Genomic DNA, 26,305 nt, shown 5'->3' with positions numbered 1-26,305 from the left:
CCCTAATTTTGTATTAAAATTGATCCAATTTAGAAGGATGGGAGAGTCCACTAGGCATAAATGGGTTAAAGTATTAACACTCAGCTGGCAATGTGCCAAATACAAAATATATTGTTTCTTACCAAGAAAAGAGTGTACAATTGTTTTGACCACTTAGCCTTTTCACCGGAAAAACAATAGTTTCACTCAATTGACATTGTTTTAAAACCAATCCTGCGTCAATATACTTGTCAAATGCAGTATGAGTATTTTGTTTACGCTATACTACAAAAATAGACAGTCAATTAAAATATCTGTTATTGTAAACGGATAAACATTTTGATGATTGCACATTTTCTAGTTTAGGCAGTTTTGGTATTTTTCAAAAATAATAATAATCCATTAATTCATTCTGGCTTACTGGCCGGAAATTATTCACAAATGCTCCCAAGATTTTATTAATTTTTTAAAACTTACAAATGTCGAGTAAGGTCAAATTCTACACCAAAAACGTTTTCTTAGACACAGTACTTGTATTCAAAGCAATTTCCTTTCATGTATTTCTGGGACATTTTACGTGTTTTTACATCGACAAAGTTGAAAATAATTGTTTTTAATTTGCAAATGTTCAAAGTTGTAAAATTTGCCAGGTAACAGTAATACTGAACATTTACCATGCTCTTAAATATCCATTATATGCATCTTTGACGATTTAAAAACCTTAACATTATAAAGCGTTATAAACGCGAAACGATTGATTAATTTGGAGAGTTCTCTTGTTATCGTTATATTTTGTGACATTACCACGATTGCTTATATAAAGTATAAAATACAGCCCTGTTACCTTTTATGCTCCCCAAAATTTATTTTGGGGGGAGCATATAGTCGCCGCTTTGTCTGTCCGTCCGTGTGTCCCTCCGTGCACAATTTTTGTCTGGGCTATTGCTCAGCAACTACTGACCGGAATTCAATGAAACTTAATGGGAAGCTTCACTACCAAGAGGAGACGTGCATATTATCAGCAGGTTCTGGTCGGATGATTTTTCACAGAGTTATGACCCTTTGAAATTTTCCATTAACTGTACATATAGTGCAAATCTTGTCTGGGCTATTTCTCAGCAGTTAATGACCGGAATTCAATGAAACTTTATGGGAAGCTTCACTACCAAGAGGAGATGTGCATATTATCAGCGGGTTCTGGTCAGATGATTTTTCACAGAGTTATGGCCCTTTGAAATTTTCGATTAACTGTACATATAGTGCAATTCTTGTCCGGGCTATTTCTCAGCAACTAATGAACGGAATTCAATGAAACTTTATGAGAAGCTTCACTACCAAGAGGAGATGTGCATGCAAGCGGGTTCTGGTCAGATGATTTTTCACAGAGTTATGGCCCTTTGAAATTTTTTATAAAATTTCTTGTCCCCCCCAACTACTGTGCCCTCAAGACGTTTCCTTTTATCTGAATATATAGTGCAATATTGTGAAAAAAAACAAACTTTGGGGAGCATCACCCGTCTCCGATGGTTTCTTGTTTCTTTTTAGCTCACATGATTGCTCAGGTGAGCTTTTAGGATCGGTCTTTCTCCGTCGTTCGTCCGTCCGTCATCCGTCTGGCAACATTTGGTTTGTAAACACTCATGAGGCCACATCCCTTGTACTATCTTCATGAAAAATGGTCGTAAGATTGGTCCCAATGATATCTTGATTGAGTTCAAAACTGGGTCATGCTAGGGCAAAAGCTCCATCACTAGATCATAAAAAAGAAAAACCTGGTAAACACTGTAGAAGTCACATTCATGCCCAATCTTCATGTTACTTTGTCAAAATGTTTGTTTAAATGATATGTTGGTTGAGTTTAAAGTGGTTATGGTCCGTTGAAAAACATGGCCACCTGAGTGGGCGGGGCTGTTTTCCTTCTTTGGCTATAGAGAAACCTTGTAAACATTCTAGAAGCTAAAATTTTTGCCCATCATCATGAAACTTGGTCAAAACATTGGTTTTATTGATATCTCTGATGACTTCGAAAATGGTCCAGATCGGTGAAAAAAACATGGCCACCATGGGCACAGCAGTTTTCCTTATATTTTTATCGTAAAAAGGCTTGTGAACATCAAGAAGTCATATGTTTGCCTAATCATCATGAAACTTGGTCAAAACATTGGTTTTATTAATATCTCGGACGAGTTGGAAAATGGTCCAGATTGGTGAAAAAACATGGCCGCCAGTGGGTGGGGCAGTTTTCTGTATATGTATTTAGTGAAAACTTGTGAACACTCTAGAAGTCACATTTTTGGCCAATTTTCAAGAAATATGGTTAGAACATTTGTTTCCTAGATAAGAGATTTGAGTTCAAAAATGGTTCCCGTCCGTTGAAAAACATGACTGCCAGGGGGGTGGCTTTTTTCTCTATATTTATATAGAAAAAAAAAGCTTGTGAACTCTCTAGAAGTCACATTTTTTGCCCAATCATCATGAAACTTGTTGAAAGTATTGGTTTTATTAACCAGGTTTTGAAAAAAAAGTTATTAGATTGGCGAATGTCGACGGGCGGGCGGGCTGGTGGGCGGGCGTTTTCCTTATATGACTAAAGAGAAACCTTGTGAACACTCTAGAAGTCACATTTGTTGCATAATCGTGGTGAAATTTAGTCAAGACATTGGTTTCATTGATATCTTGAACAGGTTGGAAAATAGCTCTTATCGGTGAAAAAAAACACGCTTTTTAGCTCATCTGATTGCTCAGGTGAGGTTTTAGGTTCGGTCTTTGTCCTTCGTCCGTCCGTCCGTCCACATTTGGTTTGTAAACACTCTAGCATTCACATTTCTCAAGCATTTTTTATCAAAGTTTCTGATTAGCTATATGGCCACAAGATCTCAGTCGAGTTTGATAATGAGCAAAATCGCATAATAAATGTGTGTGTATGTGCATGTTTGTGTGTGTTTGTTTTATTAGGGTATCTGGCCTATCTAATGTTGACATTTATGGTACATTATTACAAATTGCTTGCAGTGTTTAGGACATCTGGACTATCTTCTGTTGACATTTATGGTACATTATTACAAATTGCTTGCAGTGTTTTCAATACTAGCTTGTTTGGTAAGGTTGTCAATTTTCTTCAATAAAAATGTGTAGTTTGATTGGTTTTTCATTCTGTGTTCTTAACGTATCTCCTATTTGTGATTATAAGTGCCCCTTTATTGTCCTATGATGTTTGTTATAGGTGCCCCTTCATTGTCATATGATGTTTGTTATAGGTGCCCCTTTATTGTCCTATGATGTTTGTTATAGGTGCCCAAGGTGAACCCCTCCCACATGCCTTCCTGGTGGGGATATGATGATGGGAAAGGAACAACCAAGGACACAACCACGCCTGTGGTAAGTGACACTTATTTGTTGTTTTTGTTTTTGTAAGGGTAGAAACTTAAAAAGTTGAGGGTGAAAGTCTCCAGCAGCCCTTGCAATAACTTTCAGATCCAGCAGATTATTTTCCATCTTGATATGGGACCAGTAAAAGGAATTTTTCCCAATCAACGAACAATTAAAAATTTTTTAATTGCCTTCTGAAAAATTCCCAAAAGGCTTGGTATTAAACTTCAGGTAAAAGATCACTTCAAAATACTACAAAAATGCTTCCACAGTTAACATGTAAAATCTTTTAAAACATTGAAGGGTACCCATTTCCGGGTCACAAAATGGGACGATACTCCGTCCCCGCCCCCTGGGGCCTCGGCAACACCGCCTGTGGCCCTCTCCCCTGCCCAGGGGTCAGTGCCATCCGGAATGTCATCGATATCCCTGGAGATAGAGTCGCCAGTGAAAAAATACATCGTTGCCAAGAGCAAGACCACTAGTCCGAATTTGCTCTCCGGAAAACTGGTCCAGTCGATGTCTAAAACTAATAGCGACGTTGTCGCAAAAAAAAGCCAGGAGGACAACGGGGTTAATAGCGTGAAAAAGATGGCGAAAGCGAATAAGTTGAGCTTTAGAAAGCAGAAGGTATCAGTGTGGTTGTCTGGCTAGGTTTTGTCGTGAAGTAATCTTGTGAATTGAGTTTTGACCACTAACACACGTGCGCTTGGATGAGTTTCAGATTAACTCTCTAACCATACATGCCAGAATTTTTCAGGTCCAAATCAGGACTTTCCATAACAAATTGTCGGGACTTTTACCAAAAAGCGGGACACCTGAAACGATCAATCATTCCACCTTTTCTTTACTCAAATCAATAGTCAGTATATTACTTACAAAAACTCTAAATTTCTGCCCGATATTGACGATAAATGTGTGTTCAGAATTTCGTGAACACAGACGCTCTCCATTTTCCGGAAATAAACACCGGATGTGTTTAATGTACAAAATCGGTGTTTTTACAGGATTTATAACCTTAGGTTGTATAATACACAGGATAATAGTATCGTTGGACATGATTGGGCCATAAAATACAAATGCAGGTGGCATTAATTTCTGTATGATACATCTTTCGATAGCAATTAGCAACCCCTATCATAAAAACACCATGCCGGTCCATGGTGTGAATGTTTATTAAATCAATAAGTTGCCGATAAATCGCTGATGAGGTGTCAAAAACAACACTTGTGCAATCGAGTAGTAGATGTGGGTTGTTAATTTGGGGCAATAAAGGGATTAGCGATTAGCCAGAAAGAGCTTGAAAAGCGAATTTTATTGGGAACTTATAGACCTTACATTGTTTTTAACGAATGTTGGGACAAATCGTCTCATATCGGGATGCCGGGACAAAAGCTGGACTGTCCCGCCAAGATAGGGACGTTTGGCATGTATGCTTTTTAACAAATGTTTGTTTTGGTAGTTTGAACTCTTTCAGTGCTGGAACCGAATTTTGAAGGCCTTTGCAAACAGTTTGGGTCCAAAATGTGGCGTCTCATATGGATCAAAACTGTTTGCTATTCTGATAGTATTCTTTTTTTTTAAATCGAAGAAAATGCTAATTTTACAAATTCAGCAGACAACATTTTAGCAAACGACAAATTTCCCAGCATGCAAAGGGTTAACAAATTTTGTGTTTTTGCGACGCAGTTGGAGTTTCAGAATGGCTCTAACAAATGTTTGTTTTTTGGCAATTTTGCGGGAGTTTTACGAATCTTTTTGTTTTGCAGCGCAGTACTGGACATTCATCCGTGGCATAAAACCGAGAATCCCTCCCCCAAAAATGTTGTTGAAATTGTACATGCACATAAAAAAGACTGCTTGAATGCAGAATCCCAAACCATACAGTGGAAGTCTATTTTTAAAAGCGCTTTCCTGAACATGCCAAAATAGTGCATTTTTCTTGGTTTTGTTCTTTTATTGTAAAGTGATGCTTTTGATTTTTGTAAAATAATACATGTCATTTACCCACAATCTATTTCATTACATTTCTATTTGACTTATCTGGAGCAGTTAGGCAAAACGTCCCTGTCATACAAATATAAACAATCAATAGGAAACATCCTTAAGGGTATGGCAATTTAAAAAAGTGCTAAGTTGCAGATAATATTATAACATGTATATTGCCTTTCTAAGTTTTGCTTGTCAGCATGATCGTGGCAGTCCAACTAGTGTTTTCTGGTCATAAGCAGCAATGTTTGTATGAATTTGGAGGGAAATATACATGTAATTCTTAACTATCGGTCCTTTACAGTCATCATTTAAGTATGCCCTTTCGTTTACCAGATCTGCTGGCCGCTCCTCACAAGTAGTTATTTCCGTTGATCTTGATTGTAACACCAAATTGTATGTGGTACTTACAGTAATATATTAAAAGTAGACCAAATCCGAAAATATTGTGTATGCCCCAACATTGACTGACTGAGAGGTATATAATGATTGACTCATCCTTCCATCTCTACATGGTTAACACAAAATGACACATTCCATAGAATATAAATTATGTTTCCTACAAAGCTTTCATACTTGCATGGATGTTGTCCTTGAACACTATCAACACAATCAGTCTAACCTTACCTCATGTTGCTGTTGTCGCTGACCTACATTCGACCCAGACTAATGCAGAGTCCAATCTCTTGTTTAAAACCCTTTTCAACTTAGATACATATTTGTACACATTTGTAGTCTCTTACAATATAATATTAAATTAAATTCCAATTTAGCAAGATGCAAGTTGCAAAGGCCTCATTTTCAACCCTTAGATACTGATTAGCAGCGAACAGCATAAAAACCTGAACAGTCTGCAAGTTACTCGAAGGGTTAAAGTTAGAACGGTATTTTAGAACTTTTCTTTTTTCGTCAATCTGGTTGACTGCCCCTTCAAGGCTAGTGACTAAGTACTGACTTTAAAATACAGATCTATACATCGTATCTTAAAATCTGGTTCTTGTGCAAAGTATGCTGTCTCATCATGTGTTTTTAAAAGTCCTTTTTTTAGACAGAATTTCACTACTAACACCCTTCCAGCTCACATGGAAATATGTATAATAGGTGCTCAATATACATTATAATGTATCTTTATCAAGCCACTAATTCAGAAAACGGATGCAATTTTTATGTCCACCACTATAGTAGTGGGGGACATATTGTTTTTGCCCTGTCTGTTGGTTGGTTGGTTGGTTGGTCTGTTGGTTGGTTGGTCTGTTTGCGCCAACTTTAACCTTTTGCAATAACTTTTGCTATATTGAATATAGCAACTTGATATTTGGCATGCATGTGTATCTCATGAGGCTGCACATTTTGAGAGGTTCAAGGTCAAGGTCATCCTTCAAGGTCAGAGGTCAAATATATTTGGCCAAAATCGCTAATTTTATGAATACTTTTGCAATATTAAAGATAGCAACTTGATATTTGGCATGCATGTGTATCTCATGGAGTTGCACATTTTGAGTGGTGAAAGGTCAATGTCATCCTTCAAGGTGAGAGGTCAAATATATGTGGCCCAAATCGCTTATTTTATGAATACTTTTTTCAATATTGAAGATAGCAACTTGATATTTGGCATGCATGTGTATCTCATGGAGCTGCACCTTTTGAGTGGTGAAAGGTCAAGGTCATCCTTCAAGGTCAGAGGTCAAATATATGTGGCCCAAATCGCTTATTTTATGAATACTTTTTTAATACTGAAGATAGCAACTTGATATTTGGTATGCATGTGTATCTCATGGAGCTGCACATTTTGAGTGGTGAATGGTTAAGGTCAAGGTCATCCTTCAAGGTCAAATATATGTCGCCCAAATCACTTATTTTATGAATACTTTTGCAATATTGAAGATAACAATTTGATATTTGGCATGCATGTGTATCTCATGGAGCTGCACATTTTGAGTGGTGAAAGGTCAAGGTCAAGGTCATCCTTCAAGGTCAAACGTCATATAGGGGGACATTGTGTTATTAATTGCTATTTCCAGCCATCCACTATTTAAGTACTCACAGTCAACAAGGGTGTGTGTTTTACTTGTTGTTTTACTGTAGCTGTATTATCCAGAGGTTTTGACCTAGATTCCTTTCCATACTTGTATGCAGCGAGAAAATTGATGGCAGATATAATTGTGCACATGTTCATGTTTTTTGTATGTTCATGCTATTTGCATCTTCCTCCCATGTCAACATTAGTAGATTTCACGCAAACAATCTGCCTTCCATGTAAACTTGTTCTCAAGTGGTTCAATACAGAGTCATGAATGCATACTTCAACCACTAGTTAATAACTAGAAGTGTTCTCCTCAACAAGGAAGATTTTAATCATCATGAGAAATGTTTAATTGAACCTTAAAGTGATTTTTGAAACACACACTCAACTTAACAATACCATCATTGTGATTATATACTTGGAAAAAAGTATTTTGAGTATGAAAACCCACCAATGGTTAAAGAGGTTTGTTTTTAGAACATTCAGTTCGTACACTTATTATACAATTTTAAGCAAGCTCCACAAGATACTTTGCAAATTATTTGTAATTGACTGACATGTATAGTTTAATCATATAGAATACAAACATGTGCTATGTTATCTCCTAGATCATCTATGGCAGTATAGTACTTGCATATTTCTGCATATACATTTTTTAGCTCATCTATTTTTTGGAAAAAAATTATGAGCTATTGTCATCACCTTGGCGTCGGCGTCGGCTTCCGGTTAAGTTTTGCGTTTAGGTCCACTTTTCTCAGAAAGTATCAATGCTATTGCATTCAAACTTGGTACACTTACTTACTATCATGAGAGGACTGGGCAGGCAAAGTTAGATAACTCTGGCATGCAATTTGACATAATTATGTGCCCTTTTTATACTTAGAAAATTGAAAATTTTGGTTAAGTTTTGCGTTTAGGTCCACTTTTCTCAGAAAGTATCAATGCTATTGCATTCAAACTTGGTACACTTACTTACTATCATGAGGGGACTGGGCAGGCAAAGTTAGATAACTCTGGCGTGCATTTTGACAGAATTATGTGCCCTTATTATACTTAGAAAATTGAAAATTTTGGTTAAGTTTTGTGTTTAGGTCCATTTTATTCCGTAAGTATCAAAGCTATTGCTTTCATACTTGCAACACTTACTAACTATCATAAGCAGACTGTGCAGGCAAAGTAATGTAACTCTGACTGGCATTTTGACAGAATTATGTGCCCTTTGTATACTTAGAGAATTGAAAATATGGTTAAGTTTTGTGTTTTGGTCCACTTTATTCCTACAGTATCAAAGCTATTGCTTTCATACTTGCAACACTTATTAACTATCATAAGGGGACTGTGCAGGCAAAGTTATGTAACTCTGACTGGCATTTGGACGGAATTATGGGTCCTTTATACTTAGAAAATTTGGTTAAGTTTTGTGTTTTGGTCCACTTTACCCCTAAAGTATCATAGATATTGCTTTCATACTTGGAACACTAGCAAATTATCATAAGGGTACAGTAAAAGGACAAGTTGCATAACTCTGGTTGTCATTTTTACGGAATTATGGCCCTTTTTTGACTTAGTAACTTAGAATATATGGTTAAATTTTGTGTTTCGATCCACATTACTTCTTAACTATTAAGGCTATTGCTTTCAAACTTCAAATACTTTCATGCTATCATGAGGTTCCTGTACATGGCAAGTTGAATTTTACCTTGACCTTTGAATGACCTTGACTCTCAAGGTCAAATTATTAAATATTGCTAAAATTGCCATAACTTCTTTATTAATGATTAGATTTGATTGATACTTTGACAAAACTACTCTTACCTGACATACCACAATAGACTCCACCCAAACCATCCCCCGTGCCCTCCCCCCCCCCCCCCGCGAATCCCCCCCCCCCCCCTCCCCCCCTATTTTTTTTTTTTTTTTTTTTTTTAAGATCATCTCACAAATGACCACCACACCCTCACACTACACCCCCCACCCCACCCCACCCCGAAATTTTTTTTTTTTAAACTGTTAAAAAACACAAAGATTTATTTTTATGATTTTATGTTTGCAATACCGTCAAACCATCACACCGTAGAATCCCCCCCCACCCGAATCCCACCCCCCCCCCTAATTTTTTTTTTTTTTTTTTAAGGTCATCTCACAAATGACCACCAAACCCTCACACTATACCCCCACCCTCCCAAATTTTATTTTTTTTAAACGGTTAAAAAACACAAATTTTAATTTTTTATTAATTTATGTTTGAACTACCGTCCAACCATCGCACCCAAGAATCTCCAACACCCCCCCCCCCCTCAATTTTTTTTTTTAGTAATAAATGTCCTCACCCCCACACTATACACCCCTCTTCACTCCACCTCTCCCTCCTTTGTGATTGAAAATGAGAGTCCCTTCACCTTTAAAAAGAAAATGGATGAGCAGTCTGCACCCGCAAGGCGGTGCTCTTGTTATCATTTGTTTTCAATGGTTTTTATACCTCAATATAAGCAATAATTGTTGCCTTATATATTGGCATGAGCAAACATTTTGGTTCAAAAGTATAAAGTTGATTTTAACAAGTTTACAATTCCACTGCAATTTACAGAATCATTTTTAACTTTGCTTTAATTAATTATCATTCTTCCACCACCCTTACCCATTTTATGTAGGCAGAGTCTGAAATTAAAGGTTATTTTGCGACAAATCATGTGGTTATACTGCAATACATTATGGAGTTATTCTGCTATCAAAACCTGTAAATGTTTTTGCGTGTGGCCTGGGTCAGCCATCTCACAGTTTTGATGCAAGCATTTCACAAATCTAATATATCCACACTATTTTACAAAACCAGCCTTTGTAAGTTGTTTGACATTTAACAGACATTTTATATTTAAAAGTACAATTCATCCGTCTGTCTGTCACAAACTTTTTAGAGCTATATCTCAGAAACTATTTAAGTTTTTGAACATGAAACTTCATAGGCGTCTATATAAATCAATGAGGAGAAGGGGGATATCAATTCATCAAATTTGCTGGTTGTTAAGGAATTACAAGTATGAAACTGGTGAAACCAGTGTTGTAACGTTAGTTCGGCTAAAAACCCACACCAGTGCATTGGACCGTCAGTAAATTGTATAGTAAAACTTGAGATCCTTTGTTTAAAAAGTCAGCATGGGGATCCAGATTTGTTTGAATGAGGAGTCACTCTAAAGATATCACAGTAAGATTTAAGCATGCACTTTTACAACGGAAATACCTTGAATCAGAAAGATCATGTGACAAAAGTGAAAACACTAGAGTAATGTAGTACTGACACAGAGCGAGGTAAAAATAAATATGCCACTCATTCAAAATTCATTTTTAAGAAAACTGCAAAAGCTAAACCAATATGTGAAACAACAAAAAACAATATGACACCATAATTATTAACAAACTCCTTTGCATTGTTTCTTTTGGACAATATTAGTCAATACAAGACATATTTTAAAATTGATTTTCGTAAAATATGTCATTGACTCGATCATTCATTGATTTGAGTAAAATATGTCATTTTGCATAATTTCTTGTGTTTTTGTAGAAGCAGTATTCTACCAATGACACAATCTTGCCATTGAAACTGACATCATATCATTCTTGAAAAAAAAAATAACTAAAATATAAAAGTATTGTGTAATATTTGTGTGACCTACAAATGTAGGTCGCCATGGTGTAATGGATATGGTGTCCGACTAGCGACCGGGAGGTTACGGTTTTGATCCCTGCCGAGGGAGAGTTCTTTAGATCTCCCCCATGGACATCAAGTACTGGTTTTAGGCCCAGGAAACAGACTCAAGAGCGTTTATATAAACCTGAGGCTTTAGATGCAATTGAGCTTTAATGAATAGATTTAAACTAATATTTGTGTGATGTGTATTTAGTATGTATGTGTGTTCTGTATCTTATTAGTGTTACTTACATCAACTCAAAAATGTGCTTCTTAAAAACTAGCTGATCAGTAAAAAAACATTTCTTATGCCCCCCTTTCAAGAAGAGGGGGAATATTGCTTTGCACATGTCAGTCGGTCTGTCGGTCTGTCCACTTGGTGGTTTCCGGATGATAACTCAAGAAACTTAATAGGAACATTCATCATGATTTGCAGATGACCCCTATTGATTTTGAGGTCACTAGGTTAAAGGTCAAGGTCACGGTGACACGAAATAGTAAAATGGTTTCCGGATGATAACTCAAGAATGCTTAGGCCTAGGATCATGAAGCTTAATAGGTAGATTGATCATGACTCGCAGATGACCCCTATTGATTTTCAGGTCACAGGTCAAGGTCACAGTGACCCAAAATAGTAAAATGGTTTTCGGATGATAACTCAAGAACGCTTATGGTTAGGCTCATGAAACTTAGTAGGTCGATTTATAATGGCCGGCAGATGACCCCTATTGATTTTGAGGTCACTAGGTCAAAGGTCAAGGTCATGGTGACCCAAAATAGTAAAATGGTTTCCGGATGATAACTCAAGAACGCTTATGCCTAGGATCACGCAACTTTATAGGTACATTGATCATGACTCGCAGTTGACCCCTATTGATTTATAAGTCACTAGGTCAAAGGTCAAGGTCACGGTGACCCGAAATAGTAAAATGGTTTCCAGATGATAACTCAAGAACGCTTATGCCTAGGATCATGAAACTTTATAAGTAGATTGATCATGAGTCGCAGTTGACCCCTATTGATTTTCAGGTCACTATATTAAAGGTCAAGGTCACAGTGACCTGAAATAGTAAAATGGTTTCCGGATGATAACTCAAGAACGCTAATGGCTACGATCATGAAACTTCATAGGTACATTGATAATGACTCGAAGATGACCCCTATTGATTTTGAGGTCACTAGGTCAAAGGTCAAGGTCATGGTGACCCGAAATAGTAAAATGGTTTCCGGATGATAACTCAAGAATGTTTATGCCTAGGATCATGAAACTTCATAGGTACATTGATCATGACTCGCAGATGACCCGTAACGATTTTGAGGTCATTAGGTCAAATGTAAAGTTCACGGTGACCCGAAATAGTAAAATGGTTTCCGGATGATTACTGTAGAACGCTTATTCCTAGGATCACGAAACTTGATAGGTAGATTGATCATGACTCGCAGATGACCCCTATTGATTTTCAGGTCAAAGGTCAAGGTCACGGTGACCCGAAATATTAAAATGGTTTCCGGATGATAACTCAAGAACGCTTATGGCTAGGATCATGAAACTTTGTATGTACATTGATCATGACTGGCAGATGATGACTGGCCTATTGATTTTCAGGTCACTAGGTCAAAGGTCAAGGTCACAGTGACAAAAAACATATTCACACAATGGCTGTCACTACAATGGAGAGCCCATATGGGGGGCATGGATGTTTTACAAACAGCCCTTGTATTATAATTTTAGTTTGATATATGTATAAACATATTAATAAATACAAATACTTAATAATTATTTTTTTGTGTTAATTCATAATCAGTAAAAAAAACACAGAGATATGGCACTATGAATACTCTTCCACTGGAGAGGCAAATCTGCTGCAGACTTGTGTATGTAAACACATTATATAAGAAAAATGTCAGAAATAGTTGGCTCAAAGTAGGCTGGCAAAAAAGTTGACTTTTCGGGTTCCACTACTTTGATTCATTCAGTTTGAATGTAGCAATCTGCACAGGCTAATCTGAACGACACTTTACGCACATGCATTAAGCCCCAATTTTGTAAAACAATGCTCTTAGATTTCCTCTTCTGCAGTCTGCGCAGGCTAATCTGGAACGACACTTTACGCACATGCATTAAGCCCCAATTTTGTAGAACAATGCTCTCAGATATCCTCTTCTGCAATCTGCACAGGCTAATCTGAACGACACTTTAGGCACATGCATTAAGCCCCAATTTTGTAGAACAATGCTCTTAGATGTCCTCTTTTGTTGTCTGCGCAGGCTAATCTGGAACGACACTATACGCACATGCATTAAGCCCCACTTTGCTAGAACCGATGCTCGTATATATATTCTGTTGCAGTATTAGTGGGTGGACAGCACATTGTCCGACCAACATGAAATGGTATATAGCCACATTAGGACAGCACATTGTCCGACCAACATGAAATGGTATATAGCCACATTAGGACAGCACATTGTCCGACCAACATGAAATGGTATATAGCCACATTAGGACAGCACATTGTCCGACCAACATGAAATAATATATAGCCACATTAGGACAGCACATTGTCCGACCAACATGAAATGATATATAGCCACATTCTGTGAAAACTGAGCTTAATGCATAGGTGTTTTCGGACTAGACGGAGAGTCTTATCCCTGATTAGCCTGTGTAGCCTCTAAGATGTGTAAAGTATCGTCCCAGATTAGCCTGTGTAGCCTCTAAGATGGGTAAAGTATCGTCCAGATTCAGTGTTCGACACTAACAATTCTGAGTAAGGAGTTCTTTGGATTCCCTTTTTCTGAAATGTTGGAGTCCGACCATACTTCAGGAATTCCAAAAATTATGACATTTTTTATACCGTATTTGTCGGTTTATGACACATCTTGACCATAAATTGTTAAATCCTCTTTCTCGTTTGGTTTCCAATCGAAGTTCAACGTGACTGCTGTTCAATCGTTGTTGTCATTTGTTGTCTCAGTTTGCAAAATTACTTTACACATGCCAGTAATATTTAAGCTAATTATTATGCCCCCCTTTGAAGAAGAGGGGGTATATTGCTTTGCTCATGTCGGTCTGTCTAACTTTGTTTAAGTGTTTGCTCCATACATAACAAGCAAGTAACCATAAAAGAGGGGCAAATTTTCACTCTAGGGTATTATCAAACACACATTTAAACACTTTGGACGAACCGAACGATTAACAAGAGTCACTTCTAAATGATTCTTCCCTAAACTACTTTCACCTTAAGTCGTTTTTTGGAACGGGTAGAATCAATTGCGTATTTAGTTAAATATCATGAGTACAATGTTTCTGATTGTTTCATGATGCTTTAACAGAACATTTAAATTCTAGATTGTTCAAAGTGTAACCCGCATAAGGAAAACGTCTAAGCCCACTGGTACTCATATTTTTCAGTAGACCTGAACCCTTTTCAAACTCGGAAGATATACCATTTACACAGCGTTCGAAGCAAGTTCCATGAGGATTTGGTAAACATGTTGCTTCGGGAATGTTAAGAAATTTATCATTTAATTTGACATGGTAACCAAGTTTTTGAATGCAGTTTTGTAATTTTCCCAATTGTCATTTAGACCAATCTTCTTACAAAGTTTCTTATAAATTGGAAATAAATATAATCTCTAGTATTAACAATGTTTATGTTGATAACGGATCATGTAGGAACGATAGTTAAAAATGTGCAAAATGTAATCACAAAAGCTCACTGTAAGAAAGTTGTTCTCATTAGATCTTATAAGGACCCTTGCTAGGTACATCTTAGTAAGATATGACAGAGCACTGTGAACAGGGTTTTTATTTTAAAAAATGTAAACAGACTGGGTTCCTTTCCGTTCCAATTTGTTTCACTAAAACTGGTAAATGGAATTTCATTTTTTTGCTTACATAAACTATACAATTGACAATAAAAGTTGTTTCACAAGTATAAACAATGCATCTTCTGAAAACAAACGTGTAGACCAGACAGGGGTTTTCATGGAATAAAAGAAAAATAATGTTCAAGTGCATAGTCACAATGATGGTATTGTTCTGGTTTTGTACATGCTTCCGACCTCACTTAGTATTAATTGAACTCTTCTCACTATCAATAGACCAACAGTTTATAATCTTCCTTGTTAGGAGGAGCTCTTTACAGTTCTCAAGCAATGGTTGAATTGTGCGGTGATGACTTGGTATTAAAAACTTCCTTCTTCAGTATGTAGAGGGTGAAAATTAAATTATTACAATTTTAATGTGAAAAACAAATGCAACTTCAGGTTTTTAAAGACAGTGTTTGACAATAACCTTTTCTGAGTAAGATATTTTTAACAGGCATCCTGATTTTGCGAAACGATGGGATTTTTTTATATGATTCAAAGATGATTTTGAAGGAGTCCAACGGACATCTTTGACACAAAAACAAGGAGTCCGAGTCTCATTTCCTGGAGTCCCGGACCACCGGACTCCCGTTAGTGTTGAACACTGAGATTAGCCTGTGTATTCTGCACAGGCTAATAAGGGATGTTATTTTCAATTTTTTGATTTTTGTATTTATTGAAAGTGCCTTTTAAACAAAATTCAGACTAGATGGAGAGGCTTATCCCAGATTAGCCTGTGTATTCTGCACAGGCTAATAAGGGATTTTATTTTTATTATTATTTTTTTTTTCTATTTATAGAAAGTACCTTTTAAACAAAATTCAGACTAGATGGAGAGGCTTATCCCAGATTAGCCTGTGTATTCTGCACAGGCTAATTAGGGATGTTATTTTCAATTTTTTGATTTTTGTATTTATTGAAAGTGCCTTTTAAACAAAATTCAGACTAGATGGAGAGGCTTATCCCAGATTAGCCTGTGTATTCTGCACAGGCTAATTAGGGCTGTTATTTTCATTTTTTTATTTATAGAGAGTACCTTTTAAACAAAAATTCAGACTAGATGGAGAGGCTTATCCCTGATTAGCCTGTGTAGCCTCTAAGAGGACATAGTGCACACATGCATTTAGCACTGTTTTCCCAGAACATGATCCATTAGCCTGTGTAGCCTCTAAGAGGACATATTGCACTCATGCATTTAGCACTGTTTTCCCAGAACATGATCCATTAGCCTGTGTAGCCTCTAAGAGGACATATTGCACTCATGCATTTAGCACTGTTTTCCCAGAACATGATCCATTAGCCTGTGTAGCCTCTAATAGGACATAGTGCACACATGCATTTAGCACTGTTTTCCCAGAACATGATCCATTAGCCTGTGTAGCCTCTAAGAGGACATAGTGCACTCATGCATTTAGCACTGTTTTCCCAGAACATGATCCATTAGCCTGTGTGGCCTCTAAGAGGACATATTGCACTCATGCATTTAGCACTGTTTTCCCAGAACATGATCCATTAGCCTGTGTAGCCTCTAAGAGGACATAGTGCACTCATGCATTTAGCACTGTTTTCCCAGAACATGATCCATTAGCCTGTGTAGCCTCTAAGAGGACATATTGCACTCATGCATTTAGCACTGTTTTCCCAGAACATGATCCATTAGCCTGTGTAGCCTCTAAGAGGACATATTGCACTCATGCATTTAGCACTGTTTTCCCAGAACATGATCCATTAGCCTGTGAAGCCTCTAAGAGGACATATTGCACTCATGCATTTAGCACTGTTTTCCCAGAACATGATCCATTAGCCTGTGTGGCCTCTAAGAGGACATATTGCACTCATGCATTTAGCACTGTTTTCCCAGAACATGATCCACTCTGTTGCAGTCTGCGTGGGAGGACAGCACAGTGTCCGACCAACATGAAGTGGAGGCAACAGGCGGGCGGTCAGTGCCACCGTCGGCAGTCAGCCAGACCCGGTCGGCAAGGAACCTGTCTGCGGACTCGCAGAGTCACATGAAGGGGCAGCAGAAACTTGCTACGACCACTCCAACATCGTACAAACGTAAGTATGTGGATTCTTGTGTAAAACTTGTTGAAGGTAAAGGGTGAGTTTAATATTGATGATGGTTTAATATGGATGATGGTACATCTTCAGTGGACTTACCCCCCCCCCCCCCCCCCCCCCCCCCCCCCCCGATCACTGAGATATGACCCGTCCATTTACACTCGGAGCAGTATGCAGCCACGGCATATTGGCTTATTTCCCTCACAGGTACCCATTTACACACTTGGGTGGAGAGGAGCAATCAGGGAATACTTTTGTGCTGAGAAAAATTCCAGTGTTCTTAGAGTGATTGAACCAGGAACCTTCTGATTCCTAGACCAGCGTCCTGCCACTTAAGACCCCTGTTCCCGAAAATAACCAGCCTAGCGTATTCAAAACCTATTTACATATCTAACTATATATTTTTTTAATGCATGTATTCCGCAATTGCAAGTGCGCTAAGCGGAAAACAGTTAAATTGGTATAATGCCTTAGAATGGGAAAAGGCCCAATTACAACATCAGTGATTTTTTGCCCAAAATTATGTTTTACAGGCTGTTTCCACATTGCAAAAAGTAAAATTTTCTAAAAATCTGACCAAATTTCCCCCAAAATGATGCAAAACTTCCAATCAACTCAATTATTAGTTAGTTGAATTAATCTTACAGCGAAATAATTCCGTAGCAATTATTAAAATAAATTATAAAAGCAATAACACATACAAACAATTGGAATACTGTTATTTATAATGATATTTTCCCCAATTTCATGGTTTATCACGCTATCTTTCCCTATCCAAAAAGCACAGGCTGTCAAGTATAAAGCTGGTCAATTATGTATATTAATGGGTTTATTATCTTTACACTGGTCAATTATGTATAAACACTGCATAATTATGTTTATGACTAGTTAATTATGTATATACACTGGTCAATTATGTGTATGAATGGTCAGTTATGTATTCGTACTGATCAAGTATGTAATGAATGGTCAATTATGTACACTGCAACGCGGATATATTGCGATTGGTGGGGTCCAAAGATCGCGAGCGCGATATATCCAGAGCAGGATATAACTCAAGAAATGCCTAACTTAATTGTACTGTGGTTAATCTGTCAAATTTTCCCAGTGTTTTTTTATATCTTATACGGCGCTGCTACATTTGTATAGTAATAATTGCAAACCAATTCTAAAATAAGCATTTTCATAACTACATGCTTATCTGTATTTATCATAAAAACCAAAATGTAAATCATATTTTTTATTTTCATGTACGATTGCTAGCGAATCAGCTAAAAAGAATAAATCTTGCTGTCAAAAACGTATAAAATATCATTCGAATTCACCCTTATAAATTGTCCTAATGAAGGAACTGAAACAGCGTAACGGTAACGATACAGCGTGTTTGAATGATATTTTATTAAGAGGAAATGTCAATGCCACATAATTTACGAGACACCACAGTACTTTAGTTGAAATGTACAATGAAACTTTTAATGGAAATTATATTATCTCAATGTTGTACCCGCTACGAAATTTTTATTTACAAATAAATACACCCACGCTTATTTTCACGCGCTTTAAATCAGGACAAAGAAATGCATGGCCTGTATCGAAATTTAACGATTTATATACCAGTAAACTGCCATTATTACCTTTGCAATGACACTAATTGGTTATTTCTTAAGTGTTAAAAACAACCCCAGCAGTGTGTAAACAACACTGTCACTTATCGACTGTTTTTCACGTGTCACTGCGTGCCATAGTAAGCCGCAAAATATAGGGTGTTAATACTAGCTAGAACCGGTTTTTTGCTTAAGTTAGCGAATTCTCAGATTTAAACATGTCATTAAGTGATTATACTCATCGGATTTTTGGGAGCCTTAGCCAACGCGTGATATATTGGACAGCGCGATATATCTGCGAAATATTGGCGTTGCAGTGTATTACACTGGTTAATTATGTGTATTTAACACATAGTCACACTAGTCAGTTATATATAAACATTAGTCAGTTATGAATGTAGAGTGCTCAATTATCTTAAAATGCTGGTCAATTAAATATCAGCATCAGTCAGCTATGAATATTCTCTGGTCAGTTATGTGTAAACGCATTAATTATGTGTATGCAATACACATGTAGCAGAATTTGTGTATATGCTCTGATAACTTGTGTACTTAAACTGGTCAATTATGTATATAAACTGGTAAATTGTGTATATATACTCTTCATTTATGTTTAAACATTGATCAATTGTGTATATACACTGGTCAATTGTGTTTAAGCACTGGTCAATCATGTACATTCATTGGTCAATTGTGCCTATAAACTGGTCAATTATGTATGTGCAATGTTCTGTGATATGAACATCAGCCTTTGAATGTTGACAAGTAGGTATATATATGTTGATTTAGGTAAACAGTGTACATTGAATAATTAATGGAAGAAGTCTATATGAGTTAATGGTAATAGGAGAAAGTCTATATTGATTGATGGTTTTAAAGTCTGTATTGGCAACTGAATAAGAGGCTGTATTAGATTGTGAATTGAAGTCTATATGAGCTGCGCTCTGTGAAAATGGGGTTTTATGCATGTGCGTAAAGTGTCCTACAAGATTAGCCTGTGCAGTCTGCACCGGCTAATCAGAGACAACACTCTCCGCCCAAACTGGATTTTTGCTAAGAAGAGACTTTCATTAAACGAAAATTATCATATAAGTGGACAGTGTTGCCCCTGATTAGCCTGTGCAGACTGCACAGGCTAATCTGGGACGACACGTTACACGCATGCATATAACCCCCTTTTCACAGAGCTAGGCCCAAATCTATTGATTTCTGTTAAAAGATTCCATTGAATAATTGATGTAAGTCTATATGAGGTAATGGTAATTAATGAAAGTCTATGTAGAATAATGAATGTAAAAAGTCTGAAGTTGATATTTTATGATAGACTACCGTACATTCGCGGCCATAAGTCTACCTCGGCCATAAGTCGAGGGGTATAATGTGGCTAGAAAAACTTTGTTTTTTGCCTTGACCCTGCCATAAGTCGGGGGGTAAATTTCCTCAATATCTCAGACATGTTTAAGTGACGTTTCAGTCATGGTTCTGAGGGCTTTTGCACTGGCAGTTGACATTTTTTTTATATTAATAATAAGAATATATTTAATACGAAACATTCAACGTTTCAATTATTTATTATCACGAAAAATCTATTTTATTTTTCAAAATCATAATAACATTTCATTGATTATTTCGAACTTAATATATATTTCACAAATCAAAATTAGTTTCCCATTTAACGTAATAACTTTCAGCGTTAATATTATGAGCAGATATTTTTGTATTCAAATGTAAGTGCTATTGATGTGACAATTCGTTAAAATCTTGAACGCAGAAATTCATTATATGGTTAAAATAATTGTAACTTGCTCTCAAATAATCAAAAAGGCTTTCGCCATTATGCATGAAACATGTGAATTTACCAACACTCGCATCGCTCGCTATTCGACTGTTACATATTCGTAAATCACGAGAAAGCCGAAGAATATTTTCTGCATTCTGGAAAAACGTCTTATCTAATAATACTAAGCAGCTAATCGAAAGTAATTGTGTATTTAATATGTCCAATTACACTTTTTAATAATCCAGGGTGAGTGCGTAGTATTATTATAATCAAACAATGAATGAAATCTTCACTCAGATAAGATCTATTTATTTACAAAACGATTATGCATTAATTGTGGGGCAGTTGTGAATAAATCAACGAAACCACACCTTCATCCAATCAAAAAAATACCATGTGAAATTGAACAATATCGATTGGTTAAAGGCGTATCCAACGATAGAGTAATTATTTTTGATTGGTCAGAAGTAGTTTGTAGCAGAACCGTTGTGCATATCATTAACGGATAACTATTTTAGGCGTGACGCAATAAAGACAAATGATCAAAAGGAACACTACACTTTACACTTTGATCTTAGTCAAAAGGCCGAGAAGCGATAATTGGTGGCATAAAGACACCTGCACCTGTTGACAGTTTGTATTTACGCGGATTAACTTTAAATGGGTACAAGTGTCAGCAATCAATTTTCTATTGTTCTTAGCAGACAACGGATGATGTATCAATAGACAAATTGCCATGTATAAATTTCGCCACATTACCGTACGTCACAAATGTTTGATATTTTCGAAGTTATTGTTACATTGTTTTTTTTGGACTTATTACTAAGATTAATGAATTAAAAACCAATGTAAACATGAAGTATTTTGTTATCGGCGGACATTTTAAGTAATAGACGAGTCGGCCTTACCGTAAACAGTCATCATTCCTCCGCTTCGGAGATTTATTACTTAAAAAAAAAAGGCACAGAAATATGTTTTTTTTATATTTTTATTTAGTACCTCATCCATAAGTCGAGTTGACTTTTAAAGTCAATTTTGGGAGCGTTTTTAGGTCGACTTATGGCCGCAAATTTACGGTATACAAGATAATTAATGAAAGAATGTCTATATAGAATAATGAATGTAAAAAGTCTGTATATGATAATGAATGATAGACTATATTAGATAATTAATGTAAGAAAGTCTATATGGAATAATTAATGTAAAAAGTCCTTATGTTATAATAAACGATAGATAATAGTATATGATTAATGTAAGATGTCTATTATAGGTGATAATGAATTAAAGTCTATATCTAATAGTTTATTTGAAAAGTTTCTCCGGGATTATGAATGAAAGTATGTAGCCGTTAATTCTGCAAAAGTTGCACAGTTGATTTACGTAAAATATTTTATTTCAGTGAAGGTTATTTCTCCATCAGCATTGATTCTGACTCCTAATATTCAAAAATTTAAAGAAGGTAACTACAGTCTATGAAGAGTTTGAAAAGGGTGATGGATCTTTGGGACCTTGTTCATTTGTGCTTTATTTGTTAACAAGTCTATTGTCTTTTTATCCTACAGCAAAATGATTTTATAGCAGAAAACTCTGGGGGTCTGATTAACGTGTGCTTTATTTGTAAACACGTTATTGCACTTGTCTTGTATATGTCTGACATTGGTTTAGGTTTTGTTTTTGTCTTTTTGATATTTTTTGCAGTGGATTGTTTTAAGTTTAAAGGTGGAGTTAGTAAGTTTGATGTAAATGGAGTAGTTAATGTTTTTTTTATGCTTTCCGGTGGTTTATAGAGAAATATCAGTGAATTATAACTGATAATTTCACTGTTTCAAACACTGACAATTTACAGTGAAAATTATCGATAATTTCCACTGTTTACTGTGAAATGACGTCATTTTTAGCTCGACTATTATATTTGAAATATTTATAGTGGAGCTATCCTACTCACCCCGGCGTTTCCGTTAGCTTTAGCGTTAGTGTTAGCGTTAGCGTGCAAATGTTAAAGTTTTCGTACTACCCCAATTATTTTCATTGTCCATTGACATATTGCTTTCATATTTTGCATACTTGTTACCAACATGACCCCAACGTATAAACAAGAGCACACAACTCTATCAAGCATTTTGTCATAATTATGGCCCCTTTTCCACTTAGAATATGCAGCAAATATTAAAGTTTTCGTACTACCCCATTTATTTTCAATTTCCCTTGACATATTGCTTTCATATTTTGCATACTTGTTTACCAACATCACCCCAACCTATAAACAAGAGCAGACATTTCTATCAAGCATTTTGTGATATTTATTGCCCCTTTTATACTAAGAATATGCATATTATTGATAAACCTATGTTACAGTTTGCGTACTATCCCATATATTTCCTATATCCTTTGACATATTGCTTTTATATTTTGCATACTTGTTTACCAACATGACCCCAACCTATAAACAAGAGTAGACCACTGTATCAAGAATATTTACATAATTATGGCCCCTTTTACACTTAGATAATTGAATATTTTGCTTAAATTGCCATAACTTCTGTATTTATGATCACATTTTATTATTACTTTGACAAAACAACACTTACCTGAATACCACAATGGATTCCACCCAAACAATAGCCCACGCCCCTAACCAGAATCCCTTCCCCCCCCTAACCTCCCCCCCATACAATTTTTGTTTAAAACATCATCTAATAAATTACCCCACTCCACATTTACCCCCCCCCTCTCACCCCCACCCCCCTACCACCCTACCCTCCCATTTTTTTTTAAACATCATCTAATAAATTACCACACCCCACATTATACCCCCCTCTCATCCCCCCTTCCCACCCCCCCCCCAAAAAAAAACTTTTTTGTTTTCCTTTTTTTATTTTTGAAAGATCGTCTAATAAATGACCACACCCCACATTATACCTCCTCTCACCCCCCCCCCCCCCAAAAAAAAAATAAATGTTTTTTCCTTTTTTTATTTTTGAAAGATCGTCTTATAAATTTTTGAATATGAACAATTTCCTCATGATGGCTAATGTTATAATGTCTAGCACTCGAATAGTCGAGTGCGCTGTCCTCTGACAGCTCTTGTTTCACAAAATGACGTCATTATTCCAGCAAAATACTTTGGTTAAACTCTTTATCATTGTATATAAACTGTGAAAAAAGCATAACATAAAAAGAAAATTTGTTTGATTTGGTGGAATATCGATTTTAATTCACTTGTCTTGAATTAAAACCGATAATTTACTGAATCCAACAAATATGCTCTATGTTTTAAATGTTTACCTGGGTTTTAGTTCGCATTTACCATAATCTGACAACAAAACAAAAAAAACAATGGAAAAAAAACCCTTGTAATCAAAGATAAATATTTTTACTTATAAGCACTTGCAATAAAAAATCAAATGAGTTCAGTATTTCTTAAATGTATTTGAGCTTTGCTCTGGGAAAATGGGGCTTAATGCAATATATGCGTAAAGTGTAGTCCCACATTAGACTGTTCAGTCTGGGGCTTAATGCAATATATGCATAAAGTGTAGTCCCACATTAGACTGTTCAGTCTGGGGCTTAATGCAATATATGCGTAAAGTGTAGTCCCACATAAGACTGTTCAGTCTGGGGCTTAATGCAATATATGTGTAAAGTGTAGTCCCACATTAGACTGTACAGTCTGCACATGGGGCTTCATGCAATATATGCATAAAGTGTAGTCTCACATTAGACTGTTCAGTCTGGGGCTTAATGCAATATATGCATAAAGTGTAGTCCCACATTAGACTGTTCAGTCTGCACATGGGGCTTCATGCAATATATGCATAAAGTGTAGTCTCACATTAGACTGTTCAGTCTGGGGATTAATGCAATATATGCGTAAAGTGTAGTCCCACATTAGACTGTTCAGTCTGGGGCTTAATGCAATATATGTGTAAAGAGTAGTCCCACATTAGACTGTTCAGTCTGGGACTTAATGCAATATATGTGTAAAGTGTAGTCCCACATTAGACTGTTCAGTCTGCACAAATGGGGCTTCATGCAATATATGCATAAAGTGTAGTCTCACATTAGACTGTTCAGTCTGGGGCTTCATGCAATATATGCGTAAAGGGTAGTCCCACATTAGACTGTTCAGTCTGGGGCTTAATGCAATATATGTGTAAAGTGTAGTCCCACATTAGACTGTTCAGTCTGGGACTTAATGCAATATATGTGTAAAGTGTAGTCCCACATTAGACTGTTCAGTCTGCACAAATGGGGCTTCATGCAATATATGCATAAAGTGTAGTCTCACATTAGACTGTTCAGTCTGGGGCTTCATGCAATATATGCGTAAAGGGTAGTCCCACATTAGACTGTTCAGTCTGGGGCTTAATGCAATATATGTGTAAAGTGTAGTCCCACATTAGACTGTTCAGTCTGGGACTTAATGCAATATATGCGTAAAGTGTAGTCCCACATTAGACTGTTCAGTCTGCACAAATGGGGCTTCATGCAATATATGCATAAAGTGTAGTCTCACATTAGACTGTTCAGTATGGGGCTTCATGCAATATATGTGTAAAGTGTAGTCCCACATTAGACTGTTCAGTATGGGGCTTCATGCAATATATGTGTAAAGTGTAGTCCCACATTAGACTGTTCAGTCTGGGGCTTCATGCAATATATGCGTAAAGTGTAGGCCCACATTAGACTGTTCAGTATGGGGCTTAATGCAATATATGCATACAGTGTAGTCCCACATTAGACTCTTCAGTCTGCACAAATGGGGCTTCATGCAATATATGTGTAAAGAGTAGTCCCACATTAGACTGTTCAGTCTGCACAAATGGGGCTTCATGCAATATATGTGTAAAGAGTAGTCCCACATTAGACTGTTCAGTCTGCACAAATGGGGCTTCATGCAATATATGCGTTAAGTGTAGTCCCACATTAGACTGTTCAGTCTCGGGCTTCATGCAATATATGCGTAAAGTGTAGTCCCACATTAGACTGTTCAGTCTGGGGCTTAATGCAATATATGCGTAAAGTGTAGTCCCACATTAGACTGTTCAGTCTGGGGCTTCATGCAATATATGCGTAAAGTGTAGTCCCACATTAGACTGATCAGTCTGCACATGCTTTTGGCTTTTTTTTAAAAAAGAAGTCATTTCTTAGCATACGTGGAAAGTGTCATCCCAGATCAGCCTGTGTGGAATGCACAGGCTAACATGGGGCAAAACTTTATGCACATGCATTTTACTACAATATGCCAGAGTGGGGCTCATTTTAAAAGGGTCAGCTTGTGTTGTACCCATGGGTTAGATTAATGGATTTTCCTAACTCTAGCATATTCCACAGTAAGTATAAAGGGTCAGCTTGTGTTGTACCCATGGGTTAGATTAATGGATTTTCCTAACTCTAGCATATTCCACAGTAAGTATAAAGGGTCAGCTTGTGTTGTACCCATGGGTTAGATTAATGGATTTTCCTAACTCTAGCATATTCCACAGTAAGTATAAAGGGTCAGCTTGTGTTGTACCCATGGGTTAGATTAATAGATTTTCCTAACTCTAGCATATTCCACAGTAAGTATAAAGGGTCAGCTTGTGTTGTACCCATGGGTTAGATTAATGGATTTTCCTAACTCTAGCATATTCCACAGTAAGTATAAAGGGTCAGCTTGTGTTGTACCCATGGGTTAGATTAATGGATTTTCCTAACTCTAGCATATTCTCCAGTAAGTATAAAGTTTATTGAATAAATGCAACCTGATAAAACAAGTACCAACAGTAACTTAGCCATGTTTGTACATAAAGCATTAATTTTAGTCAAAGAAACCTGTAAAAATATTATGATTAATTGTGTTTTATGTATTACTCAAACTTGACTTCCAGCTCTCTTGTAGATTTGTTTGCGGTGTTTGTTGTTATTATTGTTTAATAGATTGTAAATGCAGAAATCCAATT

At 36.5% G+C, this 26,305-nt stretch overlaps 1 protein-coding gene across 1 annotated transcript in view; it reads left to right on the top strand.

The window, feature by feature from the left end:
* The window catches only part of LOC127847188 (uncharacterized), a 210,548-nt gene that overhangs the window by 114,474 nt on the left and 69,769 nt on the right, over positions 1-26,305 (top strand). Inside the window, exons 31-33 of the mRNA XM_052378911.1 lie at positions 3,271-3,357; positions 16,799-16,976; positions 21,763-21,822. Coding sequence (XP_052234871.1) covers positions 3,271-3,357; positions 16,799-16,976; positions 21,763-21,822 — 325 coding nt within the window. The remainder of the gene's footprint in view (positions 1-3,270; positions 3,358-16,798; positions 16,977-21,762; positions 21,823-26,305) is intronic.

The sequence above is a fragment of the Dreissena polymorpha genome, chromosome 10 (assembly GCF_020536995.1).
Source record: "Dreissena polymorpha isolate Duluth1 chromosome 10, UMN_Dpol_1.0, whole genome shotgun sequence".
NCBI classification, from domain to species: domain Eukaryota; kingdom Metazoa; phylum Mollusca; class Bivalvia; order Myida; family Dreissenidae; genus Dreissena; species Dreissena polymorpha.
This window is presented reverse-complemented; position numbering and strand designations above follow the sequence as displayed.